Source organism: Homalodisca vitripennis, chromosome 2 (assembly GCF_021130785.1).
Source record: "Homalodisca vitripennis isolate AUS2020 chromosome 2, UT_GWSS_2.1, whole genome shotgun sequence".
NCBI lineage: Eukaryota > Metazoa > Arthropoda > Insecta > Hemiptera > Cicadellidae > Homalodisca > Homalodisca vitripennis.
The window spans coordinates 99,899,346-99,915,858 of NC_060208.1; the positions used below are offsets into that span (position 1 = coordinate 99,899,346).

At 35.7% G+C, this 16,513-nt stretch overlaps 1 protein-coding gene across 3 annotated transcripts in view; it reads right to left on the reverse strand.

Annotated features, from left to right (window-relative positions):
• Positions 1-16,513, reverse strand: part of LOC124354433 — a 103,975-nt gene that overhangs the window by 8,511 nt on the left and 78,951 nt on the right. For all 3 annotated transcript variants that reach the window (XM_046804878.1, XM_046804880.1, XM_046804879.1), the window contains 2 exons: positions 4,429-4,629; positions 818-971 (listed from right to left, as the gene is read on the reverse strand). In XM_046804878.1, the coding sequence (XP_046660834.1) occupies positions 818-971; positions 4,429-4,629 (355 nt within the window). The remainder of the gene's footprint in view (positions 1-817; positions 972-4,428; positions 4,630-16,513) is intronic.

A 16,513-nucleotide genomic window follows, 5' to 3' on the forward strand; every position in this document is an offset into this window, starting at 1 on the left:
TGGCAACAGATCAGAGGTGGTTCATAAATGAATGAGGTTCATCTTTCTCTCCCATCAGTATGGGAGAGATCATACTGTCAAAATGGTAACTTGTTACAGGGAGTGAGTAAATTCATCAGCAAAATTTGGTAGAAGAGGTGAATGTCATAAGGCTTTACCTTATCAGTGTAAGTGTGTGTAGCTTTATAGGTATTTTCATAGATTTTTTATTTGAGAGAGAGAGGGGGGGGATTCCTCGAAAGGTAGTAAAACATAAGGCAGACTTTGTTCACTGCAGCAGGTATAACAAGCAAAATCAGCAGCAGCCATTTAGTTATATTCTAGAAGGCGAAAGCTAATCTGCACTGTATAAGCACGTAACCTGGTTTTCCTTGAAATTAATTTTTCCTAAGAAAGACATTTGTTGTCAGCCACGCTAATTTTGGTGGAGGTTGAAATGAGAGGGTATCAAGAGGGTTAATATGAAATGATAATGTTTTAGGGGAAATTTCTCGTTTTGAATAGAATCCAGAATGGGTGGAATAAAGAATATAAGGAAGAGTGGATAAGCTTTGAAAGAGAAATTTAAAACAGGATAATCACTAGTGTAAAGATGATCATTAGTGCAAGGAAGCAATAGTAAGGGGAGAGAAGTTTGTTAGGGTGTAGAGAAGTACAGGATTGAGGGAAAAGATTGAAGGTGAAGAGATTATAGGAAATTAGCCAGGTAAATAAACAAGTCAAAGCAAACAAGGATAAGAGGTTGGGGGAAAGGTTTTCAGCCAAACATCTTCCCCTAACCAAATGGATTTCCCACGGTTAACCAAGTGTTACCAACTTGTAAGCCTGAATGGTGGAATCTTGTCTGTTGGGCCGCCGCAGCTCCCTGACCTGTCGTCTTGTCTCGTTCAGCATCGCTAGGAACACCGGAGCGTCACTGCGTAGCGAGGAGAGATGCTTCAAGAACTCTGGTCTCTCACTGTCGTCGCTATCTATAGGCAGAATGTACAATAACCATGTTAGAGAACTGGTTTCATTCATAAATACATACAAATATTTAGTAAAGCAACAAAGCAAAGAGTTTCGGCTTACGTCTAGTCCAACTGCATGACGACACCCATCTGTACTGAGCGCATCCAGTACTACTGCTACCTGCCTAGTGATCCCATTGCTGTTGTCCCCCCCTCTAAAAAAAGATTCTATGTATACATAAAAGTCCTCCATGGTAATAACAAACCAACCCACATGCAAAAGCTGACCCACTCTGAGCATCCTGCCCACCCCCTACCCTAAATAGACACAGTTCCCTTCACAGTCCCTTTGTTGTTCCTGTTTAGTACAGAACTGCCTTTACTCCCTTTAATTACTGAAATAAATGTCAGGTTTAATAATAATAAATAAATAAACTAAGTAATAGAGTTTATTAAACTTTAAAAAATTCATAATTTTTATCGTAAATATGTTGTGACATAGAATTTTGCATCAAATTGTTAAGCTAATTTATCATTTTGCCAAAGTCTTTGTTTATCTTATTTCATTCTCGAGATATGGGAAAACATTCCAAACCCATTTGAAAATACTACTTCCCGAGAACAAGGGCTCCCCAAAATTTTTTCCTGGCTAAGGTAGTTCTTACCCGAGAATCGAATATGTCAGAACCTGCAACCTTGCCCCTACAAACAAAATGTGGCTAATAATTAATCGAAAGTTCACTGAAAATACAGAGCAATCCCAAATTTATAGTAATTATTATGTATCACTAATTTGTCTGTAAAAAGTATCCATTAATTTTGTTAATTATAAATAATACTTTTTTGAGGTTAGTTGAAAGAGAGAACTTCATAATTAAAAATCAACTCTAAACCCTCCAAATGGGCAGTAATTTTTTCTTTAGATGGCAGTAAGAAAGTTTTTGGTGGGAATGGTTTTTCTTCACATTTTTTAGTATTTTGTACCCATACTTTAAACATTTGTAAAATAAACTATAAACCTATGCATAGATCATATTAAAAGACTACACTAATTTTGTTTTTAATGGTGAGACTGCCCCTGACAAAGTGTGATAATATTGTAAATATTAGAATCTGAGATAGCCAATTTATTCTTCATTTTATCTAGTTTCAGAAATATATAATGGTATCCAGGTGCTCTTAAAGAAACACTATATATATTACATAATATATAATTTTTACATTAAACATTTTCAAATTTAGCATAGTATAGCCTAAAAGAAAGGTATAAGAAGCTATAAACCATGCCCATGATATATCACTAATTTTCAAAATGGCTAGATGTGATGAAGACGATCTTTCTGGGAAGTTTAATTACGTCACTGTGACATCACTGTTGCCAAAACAAGAAACAAATTTCATAATTGAAATCATCAATTCGTTCTATTTGAAATGGCATATAAATAGTGGTGGTAGTGTTGATTTATGTACTGCTGTATATGAACTGTCAAAACACTGCTTGTCAGATCAACATTATAGTGTCTATTACCAGTTCAAGGATGTTTTAATTGTATATAACATCCAACCACGAGTATTTAATAATACGATGAATAATAATACGAAATTAAAATAAAAACCAAAATAGTACGATATCAGAATTGAAAGCACGGGCAGACGTAGTGACTGATTGCTACGGAATGTAGGAGTGAGGCAAGGAGAGAGAGGAAATGTTCCGCACCAAGTCGTTACGTTGCCATTACATTACTCCGTCAACAGCCTCTCAGCCATTGATTCCTGGAAGTTGAGCAACTCAGAAAGCTGGAGCATCGGTTATGTATTTTACACCTACTTCCTCTTCCATCGCTGTAATAACTCGAATATATTCCAGTGCACGCCTAATTCTTCTCCCTACACTGCTCTACAATTGTGACTGTTACGTCGGCTCTCAGTTTTTCCAATAGATTCCAATGGATCCTTCATGTTTTTACTACCCGCGATATCTCGGTTAGAAAGCCGCAACCGTATCTCCCTACACTTTGGCGAAGATCTACAACTATCAGCACAATGTAGCCGAAATATCTTCACTTAATTCTATACTTCTTTCTAACTATACTCTCAATGATAATAATTTTTTGTATACTACATTTTTCGCCTTTAATGGCTCCAATGAAGTTCATTGGATTCTCCATTCTTTTTCCTCAACAGCCTCAACATATCTAGCGAGTTCGCCGTCCTTAGTCCTCAACGACAATTTATTCAGTAGTTACCTCATCTGTTGACCCTCATTGGCTCAAATAAATTCTGTGGTTCATAAAGAGTATAATTACAAGTAGAATGTATTGACTTCTTTAAGTACGATACCCATTTACAATTGATTATATTAACATTAACACGACTGTTAAAACTATACTGTACTAGTCGTCTTGCCAGATTTATTGAAGGACACCTAAACCCGTTCAACAGTAAATTTAAATTATATTTATCAACATTACGAAAAACCGTTATTACTTATTAATGGGTTTAAAACAAAACAAGTTTTTTTATTAAATTTCTATAGAAAATAATAGGATTTCCGAGGCTAAGCCCGTTCGGGACCTCTATCAATTAAGTTAAACTCTGATGAAATTTAGATATAATAAATATTTCTGAACCCTTAAAAACAGAAAGAAATTGTTAATTACAAAATGTTTTGGATGTGTTATGGAAGTATTCCAGAACACATAATATGGTATTTTCTCAGGTTCATAACTAGCGGAGTTGTAGATTTAAAAACATTTAAACGAAACTGTGTATAAAGTTTGCACGATGAACCTTTATTATATACTCGTAGTTATCGGTTCCACAAGCCGCGTCATACTGTATATAGCATACGGGGGTGGTTAGAGTTTTGGGGATCATGTTCGGTGAAGTTATGCAGAAATGTTCGGTAAGTGCTATCATGAGGACATTCGCAATAGGCTGATTTTATGTACAACATTTACCTAATAATTGTTTCAAATCTGATTTTCTTCGTCTCCTGGTTTTTAAATCAAATTTATAATATATAAAACACCTGCGGAAAGACTGTTCTAGAGCTTCAGGTAAAATGTAAAAACATGGACCATGTAGGCTACTTCTAACTTCGTCTCATAGTTTTAGTTGTCTCTTACAGCATTACTCCACAGCTTGGTTGTTACAGAGGAGGTTATCAAGCGTATATATCCCTACAAAATCTTTGTATGATTTTTATAACGTATTATGTTCATGTAAATATTATGTGCATATATATCTTTTTAAAGTGTTAATAACTTCAGACTCATTATAGCCTATCTATTTACGAGAACCGTCTATAAGAGTATGACTTTTCTTATCGGTCAGTTCTTATCAGTATATTTTGTGTTAAAAATACAATGTACATAAACATTTTTCACCCAGTTTTGCCGAAACGTTATAGGGATTTTCGATTAAAAGAGCTATGGCTGCTTAGGGTTGAAAATACAATGATTGTTCTGTACATTACCTTGACTCCTCTGAGTGCCTGTGAGATGTCCGAGACTGGGACTTTGCCTGGCTTTCTCGCGGAGAGTGCGGTAGCGGCGATACTTGACACAGACCCCAGCCGTCAGTACCAGTGCCAGGCATATGACAGCTCCCGCCAGAGACCCCACCACCACGGCCAGGGTCTGCCCCGACAGCGCGATACCTCCCAGGAACAGGCTCTCTGGAACACGGCACAGAACAGGTTCAAGGACTTTTTCTCAAAGCGTTTCTGCAACATCTTCCACGTGCCCCTTCTAAAGTAAGAAACAACAAAATCCATTATCTACAGCCCCAGAACTGTGTAAATAACTAAAGTATTGTACTCTACCTTGTATAATAATAACACATATAATTTTTTAACTTTGATAACCCCAAGTTGAGCACATTTAACTTTTTAACCGCCTGATGATGGAACGATTGTTCTTAAACAGTTAGTATGAAATGTAGAAATTCACCCAAACTTATAAAAAGACATGGTAAATTATTCTAAGATATTGTAAGGGGAAACTTGGCGCTTCTTTAATGCCCCTAAGATTACTAAAGTCAGTTAAATATCATAGAAATAAGGTAAAGGTTGATTTTGGGTAGAACAGTAAGATCTTACAATGCCTATCTTGTTTCAAAGAATCTCTTTCCTACACGTTTAAACAATGAGTATATTATGTACTTTGGAACATAGTATTAGGTTTCAAGAATAGGGTTATATAGTTGTCCACGGTAAGTTACAGGGTTTTAAAAATTTGTCATTGGTATAAACAAAACGGTTTAATATATCAAAATAACATACAGTAGATCTGAATTGATTCTAATATGGTTCAGTTTATAATTAATTCTAAAGTTGAATTCCACTGCAAGCCACTACAAAGTAGAACTATTCTTTTTATTTTTGCTACTATAATAGTGAAGTTATAAGTTGGATAAAAATACTAATATATAATCAATTAATACATTTTCACATAGTACATGTTTCATTTACATTTACATATTTTCATACCTTGCCGTATACTTTCAGACCATATTTTGAGATCGGTTAATTATATAGGAATGATAATTTAGTAGTTTTAACCATATGATTAAATATTTTCTTGTACTGCAAGTAAATAATGTACTAAATCTGCTGATCAAAATTGCAAATCAAGAAGAGAAACCCAGTTTTTCCAGATTAGATTATCGTAATGAGAAATGCTTTAACAGCCATTACGTACTCACTCCCTGGAAGCAATTAATTGGTCATCAGTTGCATCAGGCCGCTGATTACGACGACTATCAGTTGTGTGATAACTGATAGTTTATCAGTCCAGTTGATAATTGGCTGGACTTCACTTCCCGCGGTCTTCCCGCCTGTCCACAGCAGTAAGCTAAGGCTCCATAGGTGTTTATTAACTGTATTCCAGTGGCATTCGAATTCACTGATATAAAATAAATTCAAATACAGCACTGCATTGCACAAGTTTCAGTGTTAAAGCATGTTTTCGGATATACTTTTGTTTGTGTATTACCCAGTATCTTATAACACGCGTACACCTATTGGCCATAGTATCTAATTTCAGTTAAATAAATTTGTAAATCCCAATAAATACTGTTATCCTATTGTTGTTCTGTTTTATTTTGGTTCTGACCAAAGTCAAAATATGTATGAAATCAAGTTTTGTAGTCTTTAACTGTAGGAGTAATCTCTGAGACGACACAACAGGAAAAGTTCAATAAGGGTTTTAGTCAAAGCATCCAGACTTCAGATGTTTTGATTGACCTTCCCCCAGGGAAGATTATCAACAGTCCTTAATAACCTATGGAATGTAGACCAAAGAGGGCTATACAACTACTTCTATTGCTTCGGGCAGTAGACGAGAATGGAGTGAAGACGGGGAGGGGTTGTGGTGTGGTACGCCGCAAGGCTCGACGCTGGGCTCGCTTTTATTCCCCACAATGCTCCATAACCCCGCTGTAATTAAACGATCGTCCGGACAGTAGGGCCGCCCACGCCATCACGACCAACTCACCGCGCACGCCCTGGGCAGTAGTAATACTGGGCTGGACAAGTCGCTCGTGACCGTTCTAAATGGGCCGCGATTGTTTTTCGTTTCATAACTCCCAACTCAATAGGCGACGGTCAAGGAATATTCATTAGGTTCCGGCAATTATTTCTGGAGCCAAGTCTTCTCGGTAGTATGTACCCGTTTTTCTTGTCGAATAATGAAAGCTTCGGACGTAACGGAATTTAAATACCTTATTCTGTTTGTACACGAGGGTGACAGGATCCAGTCTGGCCACCACAAAAGGGCACGACTAAGAAGAATGTCGTGTTTAGGATAATATTAATATACACTTTATAGTTTCATTTATAGAATTGTCGTGACTATTATAATTTAAGATTAGTATAAGATAATAATCACATGAATGTTTAAGGGTAAAATTGAACTGATGAACCTGTAACCTCCTGTTCATGATGAACCTGTAAAATTGAACTGTAACCTCCTGGTTACACTCGTTGCACAGCGAATAGGGCACCCACCCATCGTTGCCACTGTACGTTTATTACCAACTGACTTTAAACCGCATTAAAACAATAGCTGTAAATCATGAATTAATAAATGTAATCATGAAGTAATAACAGTGATATTAAATATTTATCAACTTTTGAAGGATAAGCAGTAAACACCTTAAGAAACGAACACGTTTGGCAATAACGGGAGTTGTAGCACGAATAATTTGTGACCCATTTCTTGTTCCGCTTTTCAAAACAAACAATAAACAAGATAATAATTAACAACCGGTATAACGATCCATAAAACTACTTTGTTCGAAGCAAAACGGACCGATAGTTGAAGGCCGTTCATTGTTGCGGTTTACAAAACGGCACTTTCATGCAGTTTTCTCGCTAACGGCTCCATCATGTGCCGTCCATTCGTGTAACCTGTTGCACAAATGGGTTTTACAAATAATACGTTTGGTAGGGCAATACAATATCATATATTGGGTTATCTGCCCATTCAAAATGCAAACTGAAAATATAACACTTTGTTAGTGTTAGTTTAGTATTAATTGTTACTTTTTTGTAAATTAAGAAGCGCTGAATTAGAAGTCTAACATGTTATTTATAATGTTGCAATTCTTTTACATAATTACAAATCTTTATTTAAAAAATAGTAAAATCAAGGCAGTTCGGCTTTCATCATTGACATTTACGCAATGGAAGTAAGCACTTTGTGTCCGTCGTGTTTAGCACAAGAGATAACAGTATGTATACAGTATAACTTGTCTTATATGAGAATAGTGCGATAAATGGACGAGTCTAAATTAGGACTACTTTTACACGCATTTAAATTACAGAAGTCTCGACTCGTGGTCTCGCCCGATGCTCAGATTGCAGCAATCTCAGGTCACTACATTAAAGTTGAAATTTAATAAAGAATTTATTAAAGAGATGGAGTTGGGGATATCAAGTTCTCTCTACCACTCAACATCGTGTGTAGTGTTGAGTGGAAGTAATCAATAACAATGTATCATTTGCTAGAAATTATTTTGAGCTTCAAACACTGTGTGGAATCAAATTCTATTTAATACTCACGTCATTATCAAAAGTATGCAAATAAATTATTTCCCCGTTACCGGAACATTAGGATCTCGACTGGAAGCAGCGTCCTATGTGTTCATTCTGTGATCAGTGAAAACAGTTCTAGTGAAATATAAGTAACGTGCAATTTTAATTTACCAGTGACAACGTTGACTAGTAAAATCTGTTCAGCTTAATATTTTAAACTATTAGCCCGTGAACAGCGAACTAAAAAGGTGAACGGTGAAATCATTCGCAACTGTCAATATTACACTTTCACTGAATAGCGTTTTAAACTTCGAATAATTATTATATAACATAATTATTGTAGTATTTAGTATCAGAAATGGATGTTGTTTTGGAAAATCAATATTTTCCGAGATAAACGATTAATTATTGACATAATTTTTTATTACCTGTTTATTTTTGTAATATACATATTATGATAAATTATTGTTGACAGATTATGTAATGTTGTTTTAACTGTCGCAGTTCTTATCATTCAGCTAGTAAAATATCACCAGAGTAGTGGTCACAAATATATGTGTGAAGTTTCAGTATCGAGGTCCGTATTTCATTGCCCACCACTTTACCTCGCGGATCCTCTGGCACATTCCATTCCAGAAGGCGTGGAAGTCTAGGGCATAGAGCAGAATCCCATTGTGAAGGCCGAGTGTGGACGGACTGGTTCCCGCCATCTCCGCCAGACAACGCTTCTTCTTCTTTATATCGCCTTCTTTCACGGGTCACTGCCAACTCGATCTAATTGCCGGACAAATTCTCGCCTTTTCGTGAACTATGTAAAGTCCACCTACGTTACTGTCACCACGACAGAGCATTGGTGTTCTTGAAATACTTTCAAAATACTATTAATTTACGAATTTAAAATAAACAGAAAGTTGAAAAGTTACTTTAACCTTAATTTGTACCTCACTTTTGTCCATCGTCTGCCCGGAATTATTTGTTAGAAGTTAATACTAAACAGTTTATTAGCTCCGCCAATTTGAGATAATTTAAAAAATGTCACATTGTGATGTAGTTACTGATTTTCTAAGTGGCAATGTATATTGTTGTTACTCATGAAAATAAAAAAAATATTAACACGAATATTTAAAACCTGCAATTTAAGATGCAACATAATTTTTTACATAACATATTATTGCCAGACAATAATAGTTCCAATTCAGTTTGCAAAATTTTGGATAATTGTTTCCAAGCTTGTTAAATGAATGTCATGTTTATTTCAATGTCAAGGAAACTAGTTCTTTTAACGCTATTGACAAAGAAATAATCGATAAAATTATCATCTTCGTAAAAATGTGCTGTAAACTCCGGCGATTATTAACACTGGTCATCAACATTTGGAAACAAAACATCATTTTTATTTTGCCATTATGTTTTAATTCTTTAATTGTTACTGATTTTTTAATATATCGTATATGAGAATCAAGAGACTTGAGAAATTTATTTCTGTCTCGTATATGTCCGTAGGATATATCAAAAAAGAAATGATTTAAAGATCTGAAATGTTTAATGAAGCTTCATTATTATATAATTATCATTATGGTTTAAGATTTTCAATCTGATCTCCTCCACAGTTCTTTTCCGTACGATTATATGTCAGTATATCTGTCAGGTCGTCTCGAAAATGAAATAAGCTACAGATATGAAATTTTGAAAGTGACTTTAGCGAGGCCCGTTTCGTGACACGTAGTTTGGCGAACTATATACCTTGTATATAATATAGAAATAATATAGCTACAGTAAAGCGATTTACGTTGAGTACGGAGATCCCCTACCAATTCCCTTAGACCCAGGGGATACTGTGTCCCCGACAGGATGTCCATGGTTCCCCTAACTTCATTGATGACAACAGGAAAATTCCCCCCATTCCCCCGTGTACGATAACAAATAAGCAATCAAGTCAACAAGAGCGCGGGTTACTAGCGCAAGGCTGCAACTGGTCCTTTGAGGCCCGTGAGCATTTCAGTATTTTCCCCTCCCATCGAATCAGCAAAATTCTTGTACATCCAGGATCGGGTATTCTTCCTGGACTTTGAACTTTTTTACTACGTCTGCATTTGACCTAAGTCGCAAATATCCTACTCGAATAATACAGTTTTATTACGATTGGTGATCGTACAATTTGTTATAATTCATTATATTTAATTCCTGTTATTTTTACCACCCCGGCAGCCAAAACCAGTGTATTTTACGGTGTAGCAATAAACATTCCTAATAATAATAATAAAAATTATCCTTTGCAAAAATTACTTGATTTAGAAATATATATCTTGGCAACATTCTGAGCAGTATTATACTCGGCTATTTATAATACATGTCGAAGTAATAATAAGGCTAACAAAAGCACTAAATTATATACTGGGCATGATCTGAGTGAAATTGGTTCATTATTGATTAATTTAAACTACATCTACAACCCCGGGCCAGCCCACCCCTGCAGCGATTACCTGAACTCGGATCGCCCCCTTTTAAACAACAATCCGACTTGACAGCCCTGATTATGTTAAAACAGCCTGAGGCTGAGGGCGATGCCATTGCTGCCACCTGCTGACGCGAAAATTTACATACTGTGCTGAATAGTACCAACATGCTCACCAGAAATATCCCTTCACAAACCTTTTATTACCAATTTTCTTATGTTTTAATCTTATTTTGTCCATGTATGCCACAGGCATGTGTGAGTGTGAGCATGTGATCCAAAAGGATGGTTTTGTTGATGAGGGGGAGTGGGTGCAGTTCAAGGTCAACAAACCGACTTACTGATATAAAGTAATACTGTCACAGCCGGGATTCTAGCCAACAGAAGATAGGACCCAAAGTTCAGACAATGAAAGTCACTACATAATAAGTAGTTTAACGATTTAATATGTGGTGATTTAACGTATGATAATACGCAACGGTAGTACAACTGACACATGTTGGTGTACAACATGATAGAGCCTTATTATTGCAAGTACGTAAAAAGTGAAAGCTGTTTTCCGCACAATCTAGTAATCTTTCTAATTACTACCTGTCCTATATAACATTCTAATGTTAAGCACCTACATAAATAACTAAAAACCTAAAATTCTGCAAGTTTTCAAACATATTATTACGCAAATTACGAGCATTTCGGCTTATTGTACAAGTCAACATGAACCATGAATGTTACACGCCGATATTATAACTACTATATTACTATATCACATTTCGTGAGCCAAACTAATAAAGGCCCTGCTTCAGGCTACAGCTGTCTGTAGCTGGTTGGTAGTAGTCGGTAATTTGTTTTATGCAAGCAAGGTTTTACATTTAGTAGAGAAACGGGATAAATAGTTATGTGTCTGGTGACTGCACCACCTGTAGTGCAAACTTGACCTACTTCATAACATTCTCCTGATCAGCTGTATAGTGTGGGTAGAAACGGAATATTTTCATTGTATTCACTCATTTATGAGGGTATAGCGATGGTATATGCACGAGAAAAAGTTGAATAACTTACAAAGAGGTTAAGTAATAACAACAATGAGAAAATAATCGCACATTTTTTTATTTTACAAACTTGTAATCAGTTAGTTTAAATAATTAACACTTTTTGGAAATTCAATCGAGAAACCGGGCACAGTATCTAATTAGTCTTGGTTAGAAAGCATATTATTATAATAGTGTTAACAGAAGAGAAACTTTGAACTTGAAAATACTGTCTCCCTTTAAACCACCCCTCCTCGTAAATTAGGTACGCTTGATGTGTATCAGATTCGACCCCCTTGACGGCTTAATCCTTTATCGTATGCTACTTCCGGGAGGGGAGGCACGCGTCAGTGGTGCCACCTGCTGTTACATGAATATTGTATTACTGTGTCCGCTATTGTGGTGCCAACTTTACCGCGATAAAAATCCATCCGTGGATCGACAAGTCAGGGGTGTTGTAGACAATACCGTCCATTTGAAAAGAGGGAGAGGGAGAAGACGTGAATTTGAAAAACACATTTTATTTAGGGTGCGTGCACAATATATTCCTGTTCCAAGTTGAACGTTGTTTCAAGTTAGTGTTCGATGCTCGTACACGTTTTTAAACACACTACACAATTATTTTTAGTTAAAAGATCATCCAAACTGAGAGGATGATAATCCTGAAGAGGATGATTGACACTCTCTGCCACAGGCTCAATATCAATATCTTGTCGTGCCTATTTTTACAACAATAAATTTTGGTAAAAACTAAACTAAATTCCGATCGCTCGCCTGTTCGATAGTTCTAAAGTGTATATTTAAATGGGTTGGAAATTTCGATTGTTTCACATTTATTTTGTTTGGAACCTACTACACGACTTAACCAATTGTAGGCATTTGATGTTTGTTTATTGTTGTGCTACTCTTATCAAAGTACAGCAGTTTTAAAACGTTATAATGAAAGAAGGATTGTCAGCGTGTAATTCAAATGGTATGCGCTGTAAAGCCTGTGATTCATCATTTAAAGCCCTTAGAAGGTAATAATTCGGTGCATGATAAAATTGTATTTATTAAACTTCTGTAATCAGAGCAGCGCTTTGTACATGAAACACACGTATTTAATAACGCATTATTATTAAAGATGTATATCATAATGATACATGTAGTGCATTGACAATAATGTAATGATAAAAACATATACAAGGATTTAGTGTAAGACACAATAAGGCCGTGCAGCGTACTACTTAAATATGCCGCGCACATACTTGTTAAATAGTTAAAAATTTAGAAATTGTATAGCACCAGCTTACATATTAATAAATATGAATAGGAACTTGGCGTTACTTTTAAAATAAAAATAGTCAACCATTATAAATCAAACAAAGTTAGATATAACAGAGAAACATTTTAAAGCGCCTAAATTATACATATTTGGACACAAATAGTCAACTTGTCCGAATTTAGTTATGATTCCAACAACATTTGTAATAATGTACAAATTTAAAATGGGTGTCACAAGGCGTTCTTAAATTTGTGCGCGGGCGAAAATGTTAGATTCAGGTATAACAATATGTATGGCTCTAGATAACTGCAGAAACACGTATATTGTATTTTACACTTACTACACACAACAGAAATTTACAATGATTTAAAATTAAACACCCTGTTTAGACAAACAATGTTTGTTTGAAAGAGATGAAGGCCTAACAGTTTCAAAACCATACGAAGGATTAGCGAAAACGTCTAAAAGTTCAATTTATATCAGCATTTTAAATCTTTGGACAGATATAGTATTTGAGATAATTACTCGTTACAACACTTAAAGGATTCGCCCAACACATGATTCCTTGCCCCATGAATTTACTATACATCATCTAAAATAGTAAAGTATTACAATCTTCATGAAATCTTTTGTTTTTTAAACGTATTATATACAATCACGTGGTTATAAACAACAAACATGCATTTTAAAGCAAACAATTGCATAAGAGGCGTGTTTATCTATTTCTCATAACATGGTTACTGTAATATTGTCGTCAATAAATATCGGAATAAAGTAAATTTCCACAGTTAAAGTAGTATAAACCACCTAAAAAGAGAGCAACGCCTGACTTTGTTTAAAACAATTACGATACATTAGCGTATAATGAATAATGAACAAATGCGTTCAATACAACGTTATTAAATTACAAGACAATATTACGTACGACTACAGAAACAACATTATGCTTCGTTCTGTTTGGTGAGAGCGAACTCTAGTCGAACATAAACCTGAAACCGTCAGCAACGGTTGGTGTAGGCGAGGGAGCGGAAAGCGCAATGATTGGCTGTCTAATAACAGAATTGATAATCAGCTGGCCTCTGAACTCGAAATCTGTGCTCAGATGATAAGTTAATTGTTGCTAAATTACGTCATCAGCTATTCGAGCAGTTTTATTGCCTCAGCGGGAGGCCAGTCTCGGTGGGCTCATCCAGATGGCACACGAAGCGATTGAAATTTACGATGTAGTAGATGTCGATATCTCGCTTCCGTCTCGCCAAATGTTAATAGTGTGTGCTAGATAGCGATGAGAACATTTAAATTATTATCATGCGCTCTGTATCCTAGAGACAAATAGGACATGTATCAATCTGACTTGGATCCAATACAACATTAGTACAATAAATTTACGATGTAGTAGATGTCGATATCTCGCTTCCGTCTCGCCAAATGTTAATAGTGTGTGCTAGATAGCGATGAGAACATTTAAATTGTTATCATGCGCTCTGTATCCAAGAGACAAATAGGACATGTATCAATCTGACTTGGATCCAATACAACATTAGTACAATAAATTTACGATGTAGTAGATGTCGATATCTCGCTTCCGTCTCGCCAAATGTTAATAGTGTGTGCTAGATAGCGATGAGAACATTTAAATTGTTATCATGCGCTCTGTATCCAAGAGACAAATAGGACATGTATCAATCTGACTTGGATCCAATACAACATTAGTACAATAAATTTACGATGTAGTAGATGTCGATATCTCGCTTCCGTCTCGCCAAATGTTAATAGTGTGTGCTAGATAGCGATGAGAACATTTAAATTATTATCATGCGCTCTGTATCCTAGAGACAAATAGGACATGTATCAATCTGACTTGGATCCAATACAACATTAGTACAATAAATTTACGATGTAGTAGATGTCGATATCTCGCTTCCGTCTCGCCAAATGTTAATAGTGTGTGCTAGATAGCGATGAGAACATTTAAATTATTATCATGCGCTCTGTATCCAAGAGACAAATAGGACATGTATCAATCTGACTTGGATCCAATACAACATTAGTACAATAAATTTACGATGTAGTAGATGTCGATATCTCGCTTCCGTCTCGCCAAATGTTAATAGTGTGTGCTAGATAGCGATGAGAACATTTAAAATTGTTATCATGCGCTCTGTATCCTAGAGACAAATAGGACATGTATCAATCTGACTTGGATCCAATACAACATTAGTACAATAAATTTACGATGTAGTAGATGTCGAAATCTCGCTTCCGTCTCGCCAAATGTTAATAGTGTGTGCTAGATAGCGAGATGAGAACATTTAAATTATTATCATGCGCTCTGTATCCAAGAGACAAATAGGACATGTATCAATCTGACTTGGATCCAATACAACATTAGTACAATAAATTTACGATGTAGTAGATGTCGATATCTCGCTTCCGTCTCGCCAAATGTTAATAGTGTGTGCTAGATAGCGATGAGAACATTTAAATTATTATCATGCGCTCTGTATCCTAGAGACAAATAGGACATGTATCAATCTGACTTGGATCCAATACAACATTAGTACAATAAATTTACGATGTAGTAGATGTCGATATCTCGCTTCCGTCTCGCCAAATGTTAATAGTGTGTGCTAGATAGCGATGAGAACATTTAAATTATTATCATGCGCTCTGTATCCTAGAGACAAATAGGACATGTATCAATCTGACTTGGATCCAATACAACATTAGTACAATAAATTTACGATGTAGTAGATGTCGATATCTCGCTTCCGTCTCGCCAAATGTTAATAGTGTGTGCTAGATAGCGATGAGAACATTTAAATTATTATCATGCGCTCTGTATCCAAGAGACAAATAGGACATGTATCAATCTGACTTGGATCCAATACAACATTAGTACAATAAATTTACGATGTAGTAGATGTCGATATCTCGCATCCGTCTCGCCAAATGTTAATAGTGTGTGCTAGATAGCGATGAGAACATTTAAATTGTTATCATGCGCTCTGTATCCTAGAGACAAATAGGACATGTATCAATCTGACTTGGATCCAATACAACATTAGTACAATAAAAATTTACGATGTAGTAGATGTCGATATCTCGCTTCCGTCGTCTCGCCAAATGTTAATAGTGTGTGCTAGATAGCGATGAGAACATTTAAATTATTATCATGCGCTGTGTATCCAAGAGACAAATAGGACTAAATATATCAATCTGATTTGGATCCAATACAACATTAGTACAATAAATTTACGATGTAGTAGATGTCGATATCTCGCTTCCGTCTCGCCAAATGTTAATAGTGTGTGCTAGATAGCGATGAGAACATTTAAATTATTATCATGCGCTCTGTATCCAAGAGACAAATAGGACATGTATCAATCTGACTTGGATCCAATACAACATTAGTACAATAAATTTACGATGTAGTAGATGTCGATATCTCGCTTTCCGTCTCGCCAAATGTTAATAGTGTGTGCTAGATAGCGATGAAAACATTTAAATTATTATCATGCGCTCTGTATCCTAGAGACAAATAGGACATGTATCAATCTGACTTGGAATCCAATACAACATTAGTACAATAAATTTACGATGTAGTAGATGTCGATATCTCGCTTCCGTCTCGCCAAATGTTAATAGTGTGTGCTAGATAGCGATGAGAACATTTAAATTATTATCATGCGCTCTGTATCCTAGAGACAAATAGGACATGTTTCAATCTGACTTGGATCCAATACAACATTAGTACAATAAATTTACGATGTAGTA